General features: G+C 36.2%; 1 protein-coding gene across 1 annotated transcript in view; it reads left to right on the forward strand.

Annotated features, from left to right (window-relative positions):
• The window catches only part of Elk (Eag-like K[+] channel), a 410371-nt gene that overhangs the window by 302094 nt on the left and 90496 nt on the right, over window positions 1-17781 (forward strand). The window contains exons 8-9 of the mRNA XM_067777239.1: window positions 13639-13877; window positions 16314-16542. Coding sequence (XP_067633340.1) covers window positions 13639-13877; window positions 16314-16542 — 468 coding nt within the window. The remainder of the gene's footprint in view (window positions 1-13638; window positions 13878-16313; window positions 16543-17781) is intronic.

The following is a 17781-nucleotide window of genomic DNA, read 5'->3' on the forward strand; positions in this document are numbered from 1 at the left end:
ACGTGCCTACCTTGCAGATGCCGTTTGGAGTCGGCATAAAACATATAGGTCGCCTCACGCTAGTTTGTAGAAAAAACTAAAATGTAGTGTGTATTACTATGGAAATCAATTTAGGTTGAGTGACGCAGTAAAAGTTGCTCTAGCATTTTTAAAGCTTTGATCGAAAGAATATAGCGACCCTTTTATAACTAAAGCTCTTTTCACTAAATTAGTTAGACCAATACTTGAATAAGGAACTCATATTATCAGGTCTGTATCTGTCCAGAAAAAGTGCTGACTTTTCGCATTAAGTTATTTTCATTAGGATCCCTTTGTAATCTGCCCCCATATACAACATTTGCTGATCGTTGTGAAATGCTAGGAATTATTTTTGTTATCAGTATACTGAACGGTTTAAATTGTTCCCAATTTCTCTCGAGCGAAATTAAGCTTAATGCCCATCAAAATCTTTGAAACCTCTTTTTCTGAAGCAATGCCCAATTTGTTTCGAAGTAAGGGAGTCTCTTTGCAGTTGGTGCCAGAAATATTGCTTTTACTGTGTCACTCTTAATATTTCGGACTTGCTTTTCATCACTAAGAAATCTGTTATTTCCTGCTTTATAATTGGAATCTTTTCATCTTCATAGACATAGCTTATTCCAGTTGTCTTCCTAGTAAGCTGTTATTCACATAAAAAAATGTTCTAACTTCATTTAACAATCTTTTATCATTTGCCTGTTAATTTTATATGTATTTTATTTAGCTGATGGGTTTTTATCTGTAGCTGAACAATTTAAGATCTAGACGCTTAGCAAAACACTGCCTTACACCGACTCGACAGACAAAAAAAAAAAACTGTGCATCATGCGTATGTACCCTCAAGTCGGTTGGGCGGCCTTTGGTGGGTAATCCGTTGGATTTGTCATTTATCTTTATTATTCAAATTATCTTAGTAGTGAAGTTAATTTTTTAATCTTTGCTGCAACTACATTTTTTACCTCTGAGATTTTGACCAGTTGGTTCTTTTTTTGTCTTAGTAAAGTATGCTTAGTCCTGATTTCTGGTATCTCAAAGGTTTTTTGGACGTATACTTATTCAACAAGACGAGGAACGAAACTTGTAATTGAAAGTCGTCTCTTTAAATGTCAGAACTTAATGGAAATAAGAATAAATTATAATGAAAGTGAAAAAGTTTTCCTTAAATGGCATTTGTGTGTATGATACGCTTCAATAATATAACATACCTAAATACATAATTTCATACATACATACCTATAAATTTATTGCTTGAATCCGTTCATATCCGCAAACTTACAAATAATAGACAGATAATTACATATGTTGAAACAAAGCCCTTACAAATTCAATGACAAAGCTTAAAGTGAAAATCCTTATCAGTGGTGATATCATTCAATAATTCCCACACACACCTGTATACATATGTGTAATTGTAACTACGTACTATAAGTGTTAAAGTTTCGTTGAATTCAATGTAAATATTGTTACTTATATGCCCCAGTCCACATCACAATCAATTGATGAAGATGAATGATTGTTTTGATAACATCGGCATGTGGTAAAGTGTCCGGATGTGACGCATGCATGTAAGCGGAAATGCGATTTGTCCGAATGATTAATATCAATATGACTATGTATGTATGTATATTATCTTTGTATGAAAGCGCTAATGAATGATATTGCTGAAGTTGTGGGGGTGGTATAGGAACGCACTTCGCTTACAAATATTCGTCGAAATTCCTGAACTTGAGTAGGCCTCAAATAAACTCGCTGCTTGTTTAGTAAGCTTTGGTCAATCACTCATGATAGTTCACCCAGATCTTGGTTATTTGAGCTGATTTCGTAAGCTGTACGATGGCAGGAAATATGATTATGGAATATGAGTATTGTGTTGGTTTGAATGATCGCGAAAACATTTTACTAACTGAGGAATTAAAAAAAAAATATTCAGACCAATTGAGTCTAATTTAAATTACTGAAAGCAATTTCCATGGAGTCTATTAATTTCGAACTGGCCGTACCGTTAGGATCTCGTAAAGTACGTAATGTTACCAGAAGTTTGTTTAACGACTGAACTGAAAACCCCATCAGCACCTAGGAAGTGTATAATAAAATTATTCTAGAAGCTTTATAGGACCGATGTCACCTGCTACTTCGAGATCTGGACGCATATCGCTTTATATGATCCGTGAGCGAAATTAATTTTTTAAATCGCCATAGCATTCGTATTAAGGAAATATGTAAAACTTTGGATACCAGTACTCATTAGATTCATTATTTATTATCATTTTTACGAATCTTTTGACAGTTTTTGATTTATAATTTGAGTGAAATTGCTATTTAATACGTGATTGTATAACTCGTATTACACGATACGGCCATGATAGCTATATCGCTCCTTACAGATGAGCACATAAAGTGCTTCTCTTCCAACCCGCATTTTTTACATCTGCTATCACTAGCAAAACCTCATTTGAAATCATGTAACGCCAGAGGGCCGTCCGGTCTGAATATTTGTCGTGAGCTTAATGTCCATTTTTTTCATTATAAGAGTAACTTTGTTATGTAGGCTGGGGTTGTGCAACTCTTGCCTTTTCTTAATCTTGCTCAATCCTGTTGGGACTATATCATCATATATAATCGTGTTGCTATAATCTTACAGCAATGCGCCCTTTTAAGCTGACCTTTTTATACCCATCTATTCCTATGTGTGCATGGGATCCAAAATTGATGTATGCTTCGCCTTAAAATAAATAAGTAAAACCAAGGCGCGATAACCTACGAAGAGATTTTAGCCGAACCTGTCTTCCAATTTGTGTAGTGTTCCTTTTTAATTTTTCCTACAAATTGACGACATGGGACCTACTCGTACAGTGTGATGAGGTACTGTAGTCCAATACAAACAGTTCCACATAAACTCAATAGTTCATTCCTCGATGAGTACTTTAACTTATACTAATATATTTAATCTAATCTTTTTTAATGGTGATAATCTCGGACTTATGTACACTCATTGAGTTCGGAAGGTGCATATTAATGCACAGGGCCGGCGGCACGCGCTCAGCCCGAGTGGATAGTGAAAAAATATGATATGATCAAGGAATCATAATTATCAATCGAATGAATCGCACAAATTCCGGAATAAGATCCATATAACATATGTTTACTCTCAAAAAATTTACGATTTCACGGATATTGCTGACCTTTGTTTTTTCGCGCTCTAAAATTTCAAGAAAAAAATCTCTATCATTTATAAGTTCAGGATCTTTGAAGTCCCCCCTATAAAAGGATGCAATCTTTTGACATCGTTTGATTGACCCAGAGCAAAAAAAATCTGGCTGAATCAGTATCGAATCGACTTCTCAAAGAAGAAAACACTTGGTCGAAAATTTCACAATAAATTTTCTTGTAATAATCTTCAGGAGATTCGAAAACATGACCACCAGAATTGGAATTTTGAAAACACTTTAGAAATTTTCGTTTCCTTGGTAAATGAGCTTCCTCAATTTCGAAAATCTTGGCCATTTCATTACAATTTTGCCAAATCTTCGTGAATTTGGAAACGCGAGAACTGTTCACAATTTACGCAACAATTTCTATCTTTTTATATGAATCGACGACACAAAGCTCCGAGTGCGTTAGATCTTTGTTGAGAATTTCGATACGATCGAAAATTTCGATCACTGTTACTAAAAGGAACAAAAAATTTAATGACTCCTTGGAATGACGAAATCGCGAAGCCTTCGCCATGATAATGCTGTCAACATCTCTATCTTCAGTGAGCTTTTGGAAAAATGTCTACACTGTTTCGTAGTTGGCAGCTACAGTCTTCAAAGATTTTATTCGAAGGACCCATCTGTTGACAAATTAAGTTCTGTAAATCACATAAATTATAACAAGGACCTCAAAATATATTTATACCTCGTAGGACAGTAAGCAGCTAAAGAAGGCAAATCTTTGTCATTTTCTTCTTCGGCAGAGGCCGGAAGTTCTTGGAATTGTGCAATGCGTTTTGGCGAGTCTCGCACAAAATTTATATTTAAATACATGATTTTCAGTGAATTTTTCCGAGTGGGTAGTACTACCCATACTACTATAGGCTGCCGCCGGCCCTGTTAATGAACGTGATACTTGCCAACGGCATCACAGACATGACCATAAATCTTTCGGAGAACTTATGTCTCGTCCACTTCAATAACTATTTCATCTTCCCTCAACACCATCCATGATTCCGAGCGATACATCAGGACGAGTATTGTGAGCGACTGTAGAGCGTGATTTTTGTCGTACCAGAGATGAATTTATTATTTAATTGCCTACTATGTCCAAAAAAGCACTTATTCGAAAGAGTTATTCTGCGTTTAATTTGTATGCTGACATGGTGAAAGGGTTGATATAGACATAAATTCCGATCATCGTTATTAGCAGTTTCGAAAAGAGTTTAATTGGGCCAGGTCGGTCTGTTCGTCCGTCCGCCGTAAACGTTTCTGGGAATATTTGATTTGAGAGCTGACAACGTGCTTTTCGATATGGATTCTAACACTTTACCCACTACTACTAGGCTATTCAAAACATTACTCAACATAAACACTTCCTCCAAAAAACCAATAGTTTCTTTGCTCTGTAAAAAGCTCTTTCAGCAATATTTTTTATAAAATTAATGAAACTGAGCTTGGAACAAAAAAACGCAACGGAGTTACTCATAACTCAATGGGGTTCTTCATATTATTAGGAATTTATAATGTAGCTGTTAAACCGGTATTTTTACTCCCTTGAAAGACTGTGCTTTAGTGATAAAGGTTACTGATTATAAGCCACCCTTCGAAAAAAAGCTATCAAAAAGTACTACGAATGTGATTGAGTTGCCAACCAGCAAACGTCAAAAAATTGAGAAAGCTCCAAATAAAAAGTTCGAAATTTTCGTTAAATTTCACTGAATTAAATTTTTTTCCTGAACATTTTTGAAATGTGTTTGTTTAGTTTTACTCAAGTTTTCATGGGAATTTTTTCCAAATTATCAAAAAAAAAAAAATAATTAATTAAATTCAATTGAGGAAATTCGACAAAAATTACCACTGTTATTTTCTTGCTCGCTGCTACACGTACAGCAAGTATTTACAACTCATTTGGCAAAGTGATCAAAAGATTATAATTTTATTCACTCTCATAGAAATGCATTGTACAAGCAAAATTAATAACATCTAATCTGTAATAAGATCCGCCGAATTTCTAAAGAATTATGCAGCAATTAAGGCTTGAGGGATTCGCCGCTATTCATTTGTATCAATTAATTATAATGAACTATTTATGTATAAGTATGTAATAAATCTTCACATATAAATATTATACCGAAACCACCACAGTTAACTTATATCCTTGTATAGTATTTGCTCCAATGTAGGTAGGTGGGTGAAGTGGCTGCAACCCTGGTCGCCTAGGTAGCTATTTAAAGCCGTTTTGATGCCACGTAACTCGTCTAAAACCTACGGAATTTTACGGTCAATGTATTACAAACAGCCAGAGTTGTTGATAAAATTAAGAATATTCGGGATTGCTATCACAGATAGACATCTGAGGTCTTCTAGAAACGGGGGTACCAAGGAACCTTAATCGGGATTTAGCTAGAGCCGAAAATTTACACATGCAGTGTCTTACTGTACCCCTGGCATTTGGATCTTTGCAGCTTCTGCAGTAGTCGATATATGGAATGCCCATCTTTTCCGCTATCAGTTTGCGTGTGTTGGCCCTGGATTTGTTCAGAAGACTTCTCATCCTCCTTCCATCATAGTTTGGCCAAATGGATTTTGATATTGCATAAGTGGTGATGTTATTCCACTTTGTTTGTGCTTTCTTCAAGTAGAAGCTTTGGATATTCCCCTTGGCTAGTTATTTCCTCGTTCATCTCCGATGAGCCCCTGCGTGCCAGCTCGTCGGATTTCTCGTTACCCTCTGTCCCCCTATGACCTGGGACCCAGATAACGCATAGTTAAAGATTGGTGGATAACTGGGTTATGAATCGCTTACAAGCCCACACTAATTTTGAGTTAATGTGTGGCGAGGAAAGCGCTTTTATCGCTGCTTGGCTATCCGACAGGATGCAAATTTTACCAGCTATATTCAAGCCCTCTAGTGATTTGCAGGCTTGCCGAATCGCGAGGATTTCTGCTTGAAACACGCTGCAGTGCGATGGGAGTCTGAATGATGCAGACACAACTAGGGACTCAGAGAAGACTTCGGCCCCACTCCCGATTTAATCTTGGAGCCGTCAGTGTAGATTTGGATGTCGTCGACCCTTATGCCCGGGTTTCTCTTCCACTCGTTCCTGCTTGGAATGGAGGTATTACAACCGTACTCAAACTTCAGTTTGCGAGGGTACGAATCTGTCTCGGTACTACATGTACCATCCGGAAGTTTATTTAGGATACTGCTATACCCCTGCTGAGTACCCTTCCAACACCCACACTGCCTGAGTCTCAGTGCGGTTTGTGACGATGTACAAAGTATATGCAAAGCGATCGGAAGCAGGTGCAAAATGGGATCTAACGCAGCTGTGGGGCAAGTGCGTCCGGCCCCTATGGCACCAACACACGGAGTGGGCTGGACTTTTTGCAGGCTTGTGAGATTGTAGCTCTTACTTATAGCTTTCCACCAGACTATGCAACCATAGGTAAGCACCGGTCGCACCACCGCCTCGTACATCCAAAGTACCATGCTTGGCTTGAGCCACCATTTCTTACCAAACATTGATTTGCTGGCATAGAAGGCGATGCAGGCCTTCCGTACCCGGTTTTCGATGCATACTGCTCCAATGTGCACGATATCAATTAAATTTTGATTAGCTTTCCTCCTTTGAACACTCCCGTGGTAGATAAACAACACGTAACTTGTACTTACGCGTGTTTTTTTTGTTATGGATTTTCAGAATTACGAGAAAAAAGTCTATTAAGGAATTCAGCCCATTTTTATTTCTATCTCATGTCTAAGTACCTTAAACTCAAACAAAAATAAAACAAAATACCTAAAAATGTATGAAAACCTTCAAATGGCTGCACGACAAAAGCAAGCAACTTTTAAAGGAGCCCCGTTATTGCTGCACATATTGCCCTTTTGGTCACACGAATTACTACATACCAATTTTCCAAAATCCTTAAAAGCTCTGTGATGGATTCTGAAATTTCGTCATCCTAAAAACACCTGAAGTAACGTGCTTCTGATAAAGGACTACAAAATTTAAAAGTATGCAAAACTAATTTTGTGTTATAACTTCATAGAGCTTAAGTACAAGTTACGTGGTTTTATTGTGACATGAAAAATTATTTTATATGAAATGCTAAAAACATGTCATTTTTTCCGGGTAACTTTACATTTAAATTATTTAATACAAAACTATGAATTAAAAATGTTAGCCCTTTATACATAAAAAGCCCTAGGGTTTAGGCTATCCCAGAATATAGACGTGGTTGAAATAGCTTGATAGATAAAGAAGATATATACTTCTACGCAAATCCTTAATTTCCCAAAATGTTCAAAAAATAGCTACATGTTTTTGTTCTATCACGGGAGAATAATTCATAGACGCTGCACACCTTAAGCTTTAAGTTTACAACGCCACTGCCAATATTGTGCTGAATTCAGTTTTTAATGGCAACAAATGAAAGGGGGATTCAGCTAGTAAAATTGTCATCACAGACTGATGTTGATGGCATGTCGTCTCTCCTTTTCAAAAACAGTTCTGCTACCGCCTACCCCTTATGGCTGCTTCTTAATAAATCTCTCGCGGAAGGGGAGTTAATTGACGCATAGAAAATTACGTTTATCACTTCCATTTTCAAAACTGGCAACAAAAACAATATTGTTAATTACAAACCGATCTCTAAATTATCTGCTGTTTCAAAAATATTCTAATGTGTTGTAAAAGAAAAATTATTTTCTCAATAAATCGTCTAATCTCTGTAGATCAACATGGTTTCATGTCGGGAACATAAACTACGTCTAACTTGGCAGTGTTTTCAGAATACTGCATTGACGCTTTTACTAAACGAGCCCAAGTATATACCGTGTATACCGACTTTTCGAAAGACTTAGATAAAGTTAATCATCGTATTCTACTAGCGAAATTACATTGTTTTGTTTTTCATTCTTTTTTTTTTTTTTTTTTGAGATGGATTAAATCATATCTCTCCAACCGTAGTTGTACCGTGGTAGTTGATGGTGTGAGCTCATATCCCTTCATAGCTTTCTCCAGGCGTTCCTCAGGGAAGCATACTGGGCCCTATTATTTTTGTGATTTTCATAAATGATATTGCTAGCTGTTTTGGATCTTCGCAAGTCCTGTTATATGCAGATGATATGAAGATTTTCAAACACTTTTTCGTAGAGATTAAGGCTTAAGTAAACAAAGTACTATCTCCGTTTATCGAACTTAGCCTCCAAAAAATAGACATCGGCTTTCGAAGTTCGAAATTCGAAATTCTACATTTCAAAATTTAATTTTTTTTGTTAACGTGTTCAGCAAATTGAAAAAGTAAAAATGTGGTCGTAGTTCGCTCTTTTCCCTTATTTGAAGGGCTGAATTCTTTTTTGGTAAATTTGATTTTGATGGCTTGTTTTCTCTCCTTTTTAAAAGCAGTTCTGTTACCGCCTACCACTTATGGCTGCTTTTTAATAAATTCCTCGCACAAAGGGAGTTAATTGACTCATAGTAAATTAAATTTATCACTCCCATTTTCAAAACTGGTAACAAAAACAGACCGATCTCTAAATTATCTAATGTCTCAAAAATTTTCGAATGTATTGTAAAAGAAAAAATATTTTCTCAATAAATCGTATAATCTCTGTAGATCAGCATGGTTCCATGTCGGAAACATAAACTATGTCTAACTTGGCAGTGTTTTCAGAATACTGCATCAAAGCTTTTACTCAACGAGCCCAAGTAGCCGTACCGTGTATACCGACTTTTCGGAAGACTTAGATAAAGTTAATCATCGTATTCTACAAGCGAAATTACATTGTTTTGTTTTTCATTATGAAGGACCTAGATAATGTACATAGTTACCTGGTGCAATAATAATAAACTTTAATAAATAGATATTTAAAAATGCTATCATGTCTCATATTATAAATCCCGTTTACTCATTCCTACTTCGTACCACATTGAGGGCGCGTAACTAAGCACTGTTCGACGATTCAGTTCTGATTTCACTAACCCATATACTTTAAAACAACTATATAATACTTTCGTACGTTCGAGCCTGGAATATGCCGTATTTATTTGGCGGCCGTTTTATGCTTGTCGTATTTATCGTCTTGAAAGAACTTAAAAAGTATTTATTAATTACGCTCTACGTCCCCTCCATTTTGATCTTCCTCTTCCTTCCTAGATGTTTGCTTATAAATCTGAAGGCTCTGAACTGCAGGACAACTTTTCTCTCTCTAATATTTGTTTTTAATTTAATACGTGGGCTGTTGATTGTCCCTACATTTTCGAGCGTATTTTCTTTGCTATTCCACATATATGCTTAAGAAATAATGGGTATTTTTTTTAGGGATTGGCAAGAACAAATCATGCTGCAAATTCTCCTCTTTCCAGATCTCTTAAAGAGTTTAATTTGCTCTCAATTTCTTCAGTTTTGGATTTCTCCTACTCTGAAAATACTCTTAAATTGTTACTTAACCAAATGATAAATTAGTGCGCTAAGTCTCTATATATGTCATTAGTCTGTAAGAAATGTAACAATTTCAAGATCAGTAATAAATAGATAAATAAATTTTTTAAGGTTTCGATTAAAATTATATGCATCAGTGTTTGTATGAAATAAAAACCCTCTTTGTTGCTGGTAACACCACTTCTATTGGCAATATGAAGCTATTGGAATTACTTTGTGCTCAAAAGTCTGGCTCAAGATGAATAAGTGTACTGAACATGACCTAACCAAAATCAATATAAGTGGTTGTAAGAAATATAGAATACTGGTTTCACTCCTAACATGTAAACCTTAGAATAAGGCAAACTACATCTGGCAAATGAATTTTTGAAAAGAAAATTTCCATTGCTGATATATACATTGGGTCGGGTCGATTTGTATTGACGAAAGTTAACCGATATCGCGCCATCGGTTTTTCGATAAGATTTGGGCTCAGGAAAAAAAGTTCTACAACGCATACCCAAAAAAATAATTATCGAGCCTACGAAAAAAAAAAAAAAAATGGTGAAAAGGTAAATTTTTCAACCAAAACACTCCCCAAAACCCAAAAAATATTATTTTTTCAAAAAACTGTTGTAAAAACGTCGGTGATAAAAGTTTTTGAAAAAGAAATTTTTGTTTTTGGGTTTTAGGGAGTATTCTGGTCGAAAAATTGACCCTTTCGCCATTTTTTTTTCGCAGGCTCGAAAATTATTTTTTGGGTATGCGTTGCGGAACTTTCTTTCCTGAGCCCAAATCTTATCGAAAAATCGATGGCGCGATATCGGTTAATATATCGACCCAGTCTAATATAAATACTTTCTGGAGACTTATTACCAAGTTAAAATGGCCATTGTAGTATGCCCTCATTTAATGTTGGGTAAATGGAAAATGTGGTCCCGTGCCTGAGCTTCGAAAAAGTTTTGGGGCCACAGTTGAGCCAGAGGGCACCAGGATGCAAAAATGTCAGTACTTACTATACACGTGTTTTCCGATGGTTCCTAATTAAAGGAAGGTGTTCGGTTTGATGTTCATTGTGTATATTAAGAAATAAATAGATCCTACACGCTGCTAGATTACTGCAGAAGCGCGCTTAAGCTGCAGTCACAATTAACGCAAGAATTTCGCACAACACTTCATCAACAAGTGTCCTGGAGTGTGAAGAAATATAGGAAAAACTTCGCTCAGGCCGTGACATGCATATGTACCGGATTCCCGGTCATACAAAGATAGAAGGCAACAAAGAGACCGATGAATTGGAAAAAGATGGTGCAGCACTCGTTGAATCGAGAGTAAACATCCCAAACCATTTGGGAGAAATCCATAGGAAATGGGAGTCACATATAATCCATCTAACGGGAGTGAGGGTATGGCCGGAAGCGCGGCGCTGCAAAATGTTTAGGATTAAGTGCAAATTCTATGATATTATACTCACAAAGTGGCTCCCATGCCAACCCTGGGACTCTATTATGGCCCTAATTTGTGCTTTGAAACTGAAATACGGGACCATATAATCCGCTCACCCTATCTTACATGGCGCTATACTGGTATGCACATAAGGCCTACACTTAAGTTATCCCGACTTCAAGCCCAGCTTAATAATCTGCATACCCCCTCAAATATTTTGGTACACGAACTTTTCTGGAAGGCGGTCCACCAAAAAACGCTTTCGTAATGTATGGGCTTGACAATTGCCATAAATTCACAATAAGAGAGTTTGAATGATAAGCCCCACGTGTATCTTAGCATCTACTTGCTTGCACATGAAGTTTTCAAGACAACTTACTATCTAGTATGTTCTGTATATTTCTGGTCGGGCTAACCTTTCAGGCTTAGGCTTAGTCCAATTAACACTTTATACTAGTTGCTCCAATAGATGCGAATAAAAGAGAAATTGCAGTTTCAACAGACCAGAGTGTGTGTGTGTGTTTTTTCTGAGTTCTCATTTGCGGCATATCCTCATACTGCTTGAGGAGCTGAGCTCTTCAACCTCTGTAGGAGAACCCTCTCGAATTAGATGTCTGTTGGGGTGTCCAGCTTTCTGGGCATTACTGGGTATTAGAAACTGTTTGTTCAGCATTTCATTTCTTTAGTATGTAGTATAAAAAAGTTTCAAATTAAGGCTCATGTTTCTAACTCTGAGGGCAATAACTATACCATTCATGAAAATGAAATAGCATATTTAGTTTGTCACGAATCTCAAAATAGTAAGTCCTTAAAGGAGTACAGAAATGAGTATACCTAAATGATCAGTATTACGAGCTGAATTGTTATAGTCATATCCGTCCGTTCGTCTGTCCGTCTGTTTGAACGGAAATTTGCCCCTAAATTTTTGAAATATCTTCATGAAATTCAGTGGGCGGTAGATTTTGGTTTCCGATTGAACATTTGTCGGAACCGACTGGATTGGATCGCTATAGATATACCCTCAATATAACCGATATTTCGAAAAAGTGGGTTTTAGTCATTAATTCTTAATTTTAACAGCTAGAAGATTGAATTTTTATAGGTTGATTACATTTAAGGCATACATTGCTGCCTGAAAAAATTGTCAAGAACGGTCATATATATAAAATATACAACCGATTATTCAGACAAGAGGTTTAACATAAGTATTTCCTTTTAGAAATAGTTGTTAATTAATATAAAATAACTACATTCTATGTTCAAAAGAAAAATTGAAAATGAAAATAATGAATAAAAGCTTTTCCCATAAATTTTATTTCTAACATACATCTACTTATATTAAAGCCCACATGTATGGATATGTGCATGTAACTACAGAAACAAAAAATCGAACCAGTCACCACATACACGTTGTAATTCATAGCAGAAATTCACATCGATTCAATTACCCAACAAAATAAATACACACTTTGTTTATGCTGAAAAAAACGCAAATGCAGTGGCTCACAGCTTAATTGATAATTTTCATTTAAAATATCGCAAAATAAAAGAAACCACATTCAAAAAAATGTCAAAGGTAATTCAAAGGTAAGGAGAATTAATCAAAATTTCAAAAATGATAATCAAAATTTTCAAATTTTTTTTCAGAATTTCTAGAAAAATTTTGAGTGTGCAGTTTTGTAGTCCAATAAATTTTAGTAAATAATGTGCAAGTTAGAAATAGCTCAAAATTTTTCCTAAATTTTCAGAATTTTTTTCGGCGAGGGTGTTGAACAATTTCTTCCATACATCGCATGAACAAAAATGCATTTTGTATGAGGAAAATTGCGCAACACCCTCGCCGGGAAAATTTTGAAAATTGAGGACAAATTTTGAGCTATTTCTAACTTGCACATTATTATACTAAAATTTATTGGGCTACAAAACTGCATACACATTTCTAGAAATTCTGAAAAAAAAAAAATAATATTTGAAAATTTTGATGGTCATTTTTGAAATTTTGATTAATTCTGCTTACCTTTGAATAGCTTTAGACATTTTTTTGAATTTTGTTTCTTTTAGGGAATATGCGATATTTTAACCGAAAATTATCAATTAAGCTGTGAGCCACTGCATTTGAGTTTTTTCAGCATAAACCAAGTGTGTATTTATTTTGTTGAGTAACTATATAAAGTTATGTAAGCACATACATATACCTATGTAAATATACATGTGTGTTTAAATATTGAAACTAAAACAAATTTAATATATGATGTAAAATAAAATTAAAAAAAAAAAACAATTAATAATCCTTTCCTTTACATATGTTTTCTTTCTTTTCTTATCTCTCTTCTCCTTCTAATGCAATCTTCTGCCTGCACTTGCACTAATCTGCTTCCCACTTTTCATAAACTTTCGTATTTTTAATTTTTAAATAAATTTTATTTTATCCTTAACTTTTTTCATTTTTCTCGTAATCTTATATCTAACCATTAATGTTTCATTTGTTGCTTTACTTTCTATTCTATTCGCAATATCTTTCGTTTACGCTTCAAAGTTTTTGCTCTTACAGCTGCTTTGCTGGGTGCGCGTTTTCGCGCTGGTTCTAATGCTGGTATGCTTGGCTTTGGTGCCTTACCCGGCCTTGGTGGCCCACCGCCGTCAGATGTGGATGGTGATGGAATGGAGGGCAATAATCTCGATGTACCTGCTGGTTGTAATATGGGACGACGTCGAAGTCGTGCTGTGCTCTATCAACTATCCGGTCATTATAAGCCGGAAAAAGTGAAAACGAAATTGAAATTGGGAAACGTAAGTACTTGTATGTTGTTAGAAAGTTCAAAGTCTTCTATAATGTAAAAAGAAATTTAAATAACTGAAAAGTAATGTAAAAAGAAATTTAAATAACTGAAAAGTTATTATTAAACTGTTCACTGGATATGTGTCTGTTAACAATAAACTGGAGCTTACGTTCTAAGCACATTTAGGTATTTGATTTTTAAAAACTTGGTTTGATAGGTGACTTGCAAAAGAAGAAGAAAATCAAAGGTCATTAAATGTACCAGGTAAAGTGAGAAAAAGAACAGGGATGTCTGTAACTTCCTTAATATTAGGTCGGTTGAATATTTGTCCGCTTTTCATCTTGCAATCGATTTTTAAGTAAATTCTCATCGAGCTACGAACGTGAAATTATACGCATAGGTTAGAGCACCCTGACAATGCAACAAGAGGAACAAAAAAATCCGCTAAGTGGCGCACGAATCGAAATAATTATATAAGAATTCGATCATTTTCAAACCAGCTTTTAAGTAAGTTCTCGATGAGCTACATACTTGAAATTTCAAACTTAATGCAGAGGTCGATGTCAGCCGATGACACGATACAAAGAGATTCGCTAGAGGCACATGGGATGAGATATTTATAAAAATCGTACGAAACGGAGGGAATTTGGGATTGATTTTTATGTAAGTTCTCATAGAGCTACAACTGTAAAACTTCACAGATATGATAAGACGCCGAGAAAAGAATTTGGAAGTTTTGTGTCTTGAGATCGATTTTAAAGTAACTGAGCTACAAACATTTAACCTCAGAGACAGGTAAAGACACGGTGACAAAGGAACAAAAGGAGATAAAAAATCCGTTAGGGGCCGCACGGATCGAAAAAATTAGATAATAATTTGGAAATTTGAAACCGGGTTTATATAAAGACATATTCTTTGCTAAACTTTGATTTTTAAATTTTGACATATATTACGAGAAGTAAAAATATAAAGGTGGAGCGCAATTGATTGGTTAATGTGCGCTCCACTTTTATATTTTTATTTCTCATAATATGTTTTTCTATGTCAAAATTTAAAAATAAAAGTTTAGCAAAGATGTGTCTCTACATAAGGAGACATTTTTCGCTGATTTTCGTCCATTTATATAAAGGAAGTGCTTAAAATTTTTTTATATTGATTTTATTTATCGCTCAATTCAAAATGTATAGCGTTGCCAGGCTACCTGGGCGGTAAATTATTAAAGTCTTTGACCTACGGTGGCACCCCTTTCTGGAAACGCAATCAATGCCTCCTTCACGAGCTGTGACTAAAGCTTCTTGAATGCTTAAGCGGAGACTTGTGTCCACCTTAACTTTGTTTTATAATTCTTTTTGTAAAGGCCTATCATTTCCTGCAGGGACGCTTTAGTGGCTGCGGCGTACGGAAAAAGTCGTCGCTACAAATTTACTGCGCCCGGAAATCTCATCAGTTCGTGCACCTCCGTCGGTATTTTTAACTGGAGTATTCCATGCACCTTTCGGAGCAAGGGAGATATGCACCTCCTGAAACCAAATTTCTAATGGGAATCAGTCTGGAGCGATAAGAGCACTCCCCGAAAGCTTTGGGGGGTGTTATCGATATTGACGATTCTTTGCTGGATGCCGATTCGGTACGTTCCGGTAACAAACACCATAAAAGTACTATCCCGACCACCCCGGGAACTATTCGGTATGGCCACATGAAAACTTCTAGGCCATACCGCCCTCCCACCCTTTAGATCTATCATTAGTTCGGGGTCTCCAAAGCCTCGGCTGTTAATGCAACAGGACTCGCTAGGGGTACGTGAGGTTGAAAATTGGGTTGGAAAAGCTATATATTGCGCAATCCCTCGTATTCCTACCGCGGGTATATTCTAAAACCCCTAACTCGCTGGGGTGTTGGAAGGTGGTGTGGTAAATCTGTAATTTCAGAGCATGCAATGATGAGAAGATCAACCAATGATGTTTCTCCATTAAAGCACTAGCTGATATGGTTAATATACCGAAGGCATCTTAGCACAATTTCGTACTTAGGCATTACACACGTCTGTACATAAGTAATTATGTAACAGTTGCAATGAAAAGTAAACGAAAACACACGCACATAAATACTACCCACATTATAATGCTTAATTATATTTACAGATAAAGAAAATTCAATTTTATTCCGCACAAATTTAGCATTGTATGAGCTAGGTTTTAGGAGTATATTTATGAGCATTATAAGACTCAGTCATCATCTCCTAAGGCGAACCAAGCAATTGTTCACTTAAAAAACCCGCATTTAAAAAAGAATGGTAGTAGCAAGGGAACTTTTTTCATTCAGCTTTTTTTCTCTATGAGCAGCTCGTATGTGTGTACCGTTAGGATATTTGTGCTTTTATTTTAGCTTTAATCATTAAGTGTATCAACAAAATTCTTATTTTTCTTTCTATCCCTTCTTCATACAGAACTTACTTCATTCAACAGAAGCGCCATTTCCCGAATACAAAACACAATCAATAAAAAAATCACGCTTCATTTTGCCGCATTATGGTGTCTTCAAAGGTTTTTGGGATTGGATTATATTGGTGTCGACATTTTACGTAGCAGTTTTGGCGCCATATAATGCAGCTTTTGCTAAGGCGGATCGTCAAACGATGGTGTCCGATGTCATTGTGGAAGCGTTGTTTATTGCAGGTGAATGGGCTTTTCAGAGAATCTGAAATATGTAGTTAGTTGATGAAATTACTATTTCGGATCCGGCTTTTTTTTTCAGGACCGGGTACTTTTTCGGGATCCGATATTTTTTTAAATCCGTTACGTTTTCAGAATAGGATACCTTCTAAGAACCGCCTAGTTTATCGAATCAGGGTAACTTTCTAGAACCAGGTACTTTTTGGGATCCGAGTACTTTTGAAGAACTTTTCAGATTGGGGTATTTTTTCAGATATTGGTGCTTCTTTAGAATCGGGTAACTTTTCCGATCCGGGTACTTTCAAAATCTGGGTACCGCTTTGGATCTGGATATTTTTCGGAACCGGATATTTTTTCAAACCCAGGTACTGTTTCAGTTCCAGGTACTTTTTCTGGTGCGACACTTTTGAAAAAAACGGGTACTTCTTCAGATTCGCGTACTATTTAAAAACCGGATATTTTTCCCAGTCCATTTTCAGAACCAGATATTTGCTTAGAACTGGGTACATATTTGAACTAAATACTTTGAATGGGTACTTTTTTGAACAGAGTACTTCTTAGAACTGGATTATGATTTGTACCTGGTACTTTTTTAGAACCGGGTAACAACTTGGTGAAAGAACCTACTTAATAGTGGGGTTTAACGAGGTTGCCACACCTCCTGAATTTGTCAATTAACACAAGCGAATACAACCTTAGAAAAAATAAGTCTCGCTATAACTCTACACAATGGTTCGAGTTTTTTCCTTTCCCTTTTTACCCTTCGTAGTCCACCGAAGTTAGCCCATTTATCATACGGTTACACCTTCTTTGACGTGCTCTATAGCGCTATGATGAGTTCTCTTGCGACTTCAACTTTGGGAATAGGAAAACGTCACAGGAAGTAATATCGGGGCAATTGGGTGGGAAGCCAACATTTGGATGCCTTTTCTGCCAAAAACTTTTGCACATCGACCGAGTAATGAGAATGACGTGTTGGAAGATCCAGCCGTCTGTTCGGGTACGAAAAACAGGTGCCCGCAGCCTCTTCAAAACGCTATCATAGAGTTTTTCAGTCACTGTCTGTCCAGCGCGAACGTACTTGTATTCACTTTGAATGATGCGGTGGATATAAAAAAAACAAACAATCAATATTGCATTCAGATATGACATTGACATCCTCGCTCCCCAGCCTTATTCACCCACTGTTGGCTTTGTTTGCGCATTTCAGGGCCATACTCAAATCCCATCTATAGTAATTGG

This window comes from Eurosta solidaginis, chromosome 3 (assembly GCF_040869045.1).
Source record: "Eurosta solidaginis isolate ZX-2024a chromosome 3, ASM4086904v1, whole genome shotgun sequence".
Taxonomy (NCBI): domain Eukaryota; kingdom Metazoa; phylum Arthropoda; class Insecta; order Diptera; family Tephritidae; genus Eurosta; species Eurosta solidaginis.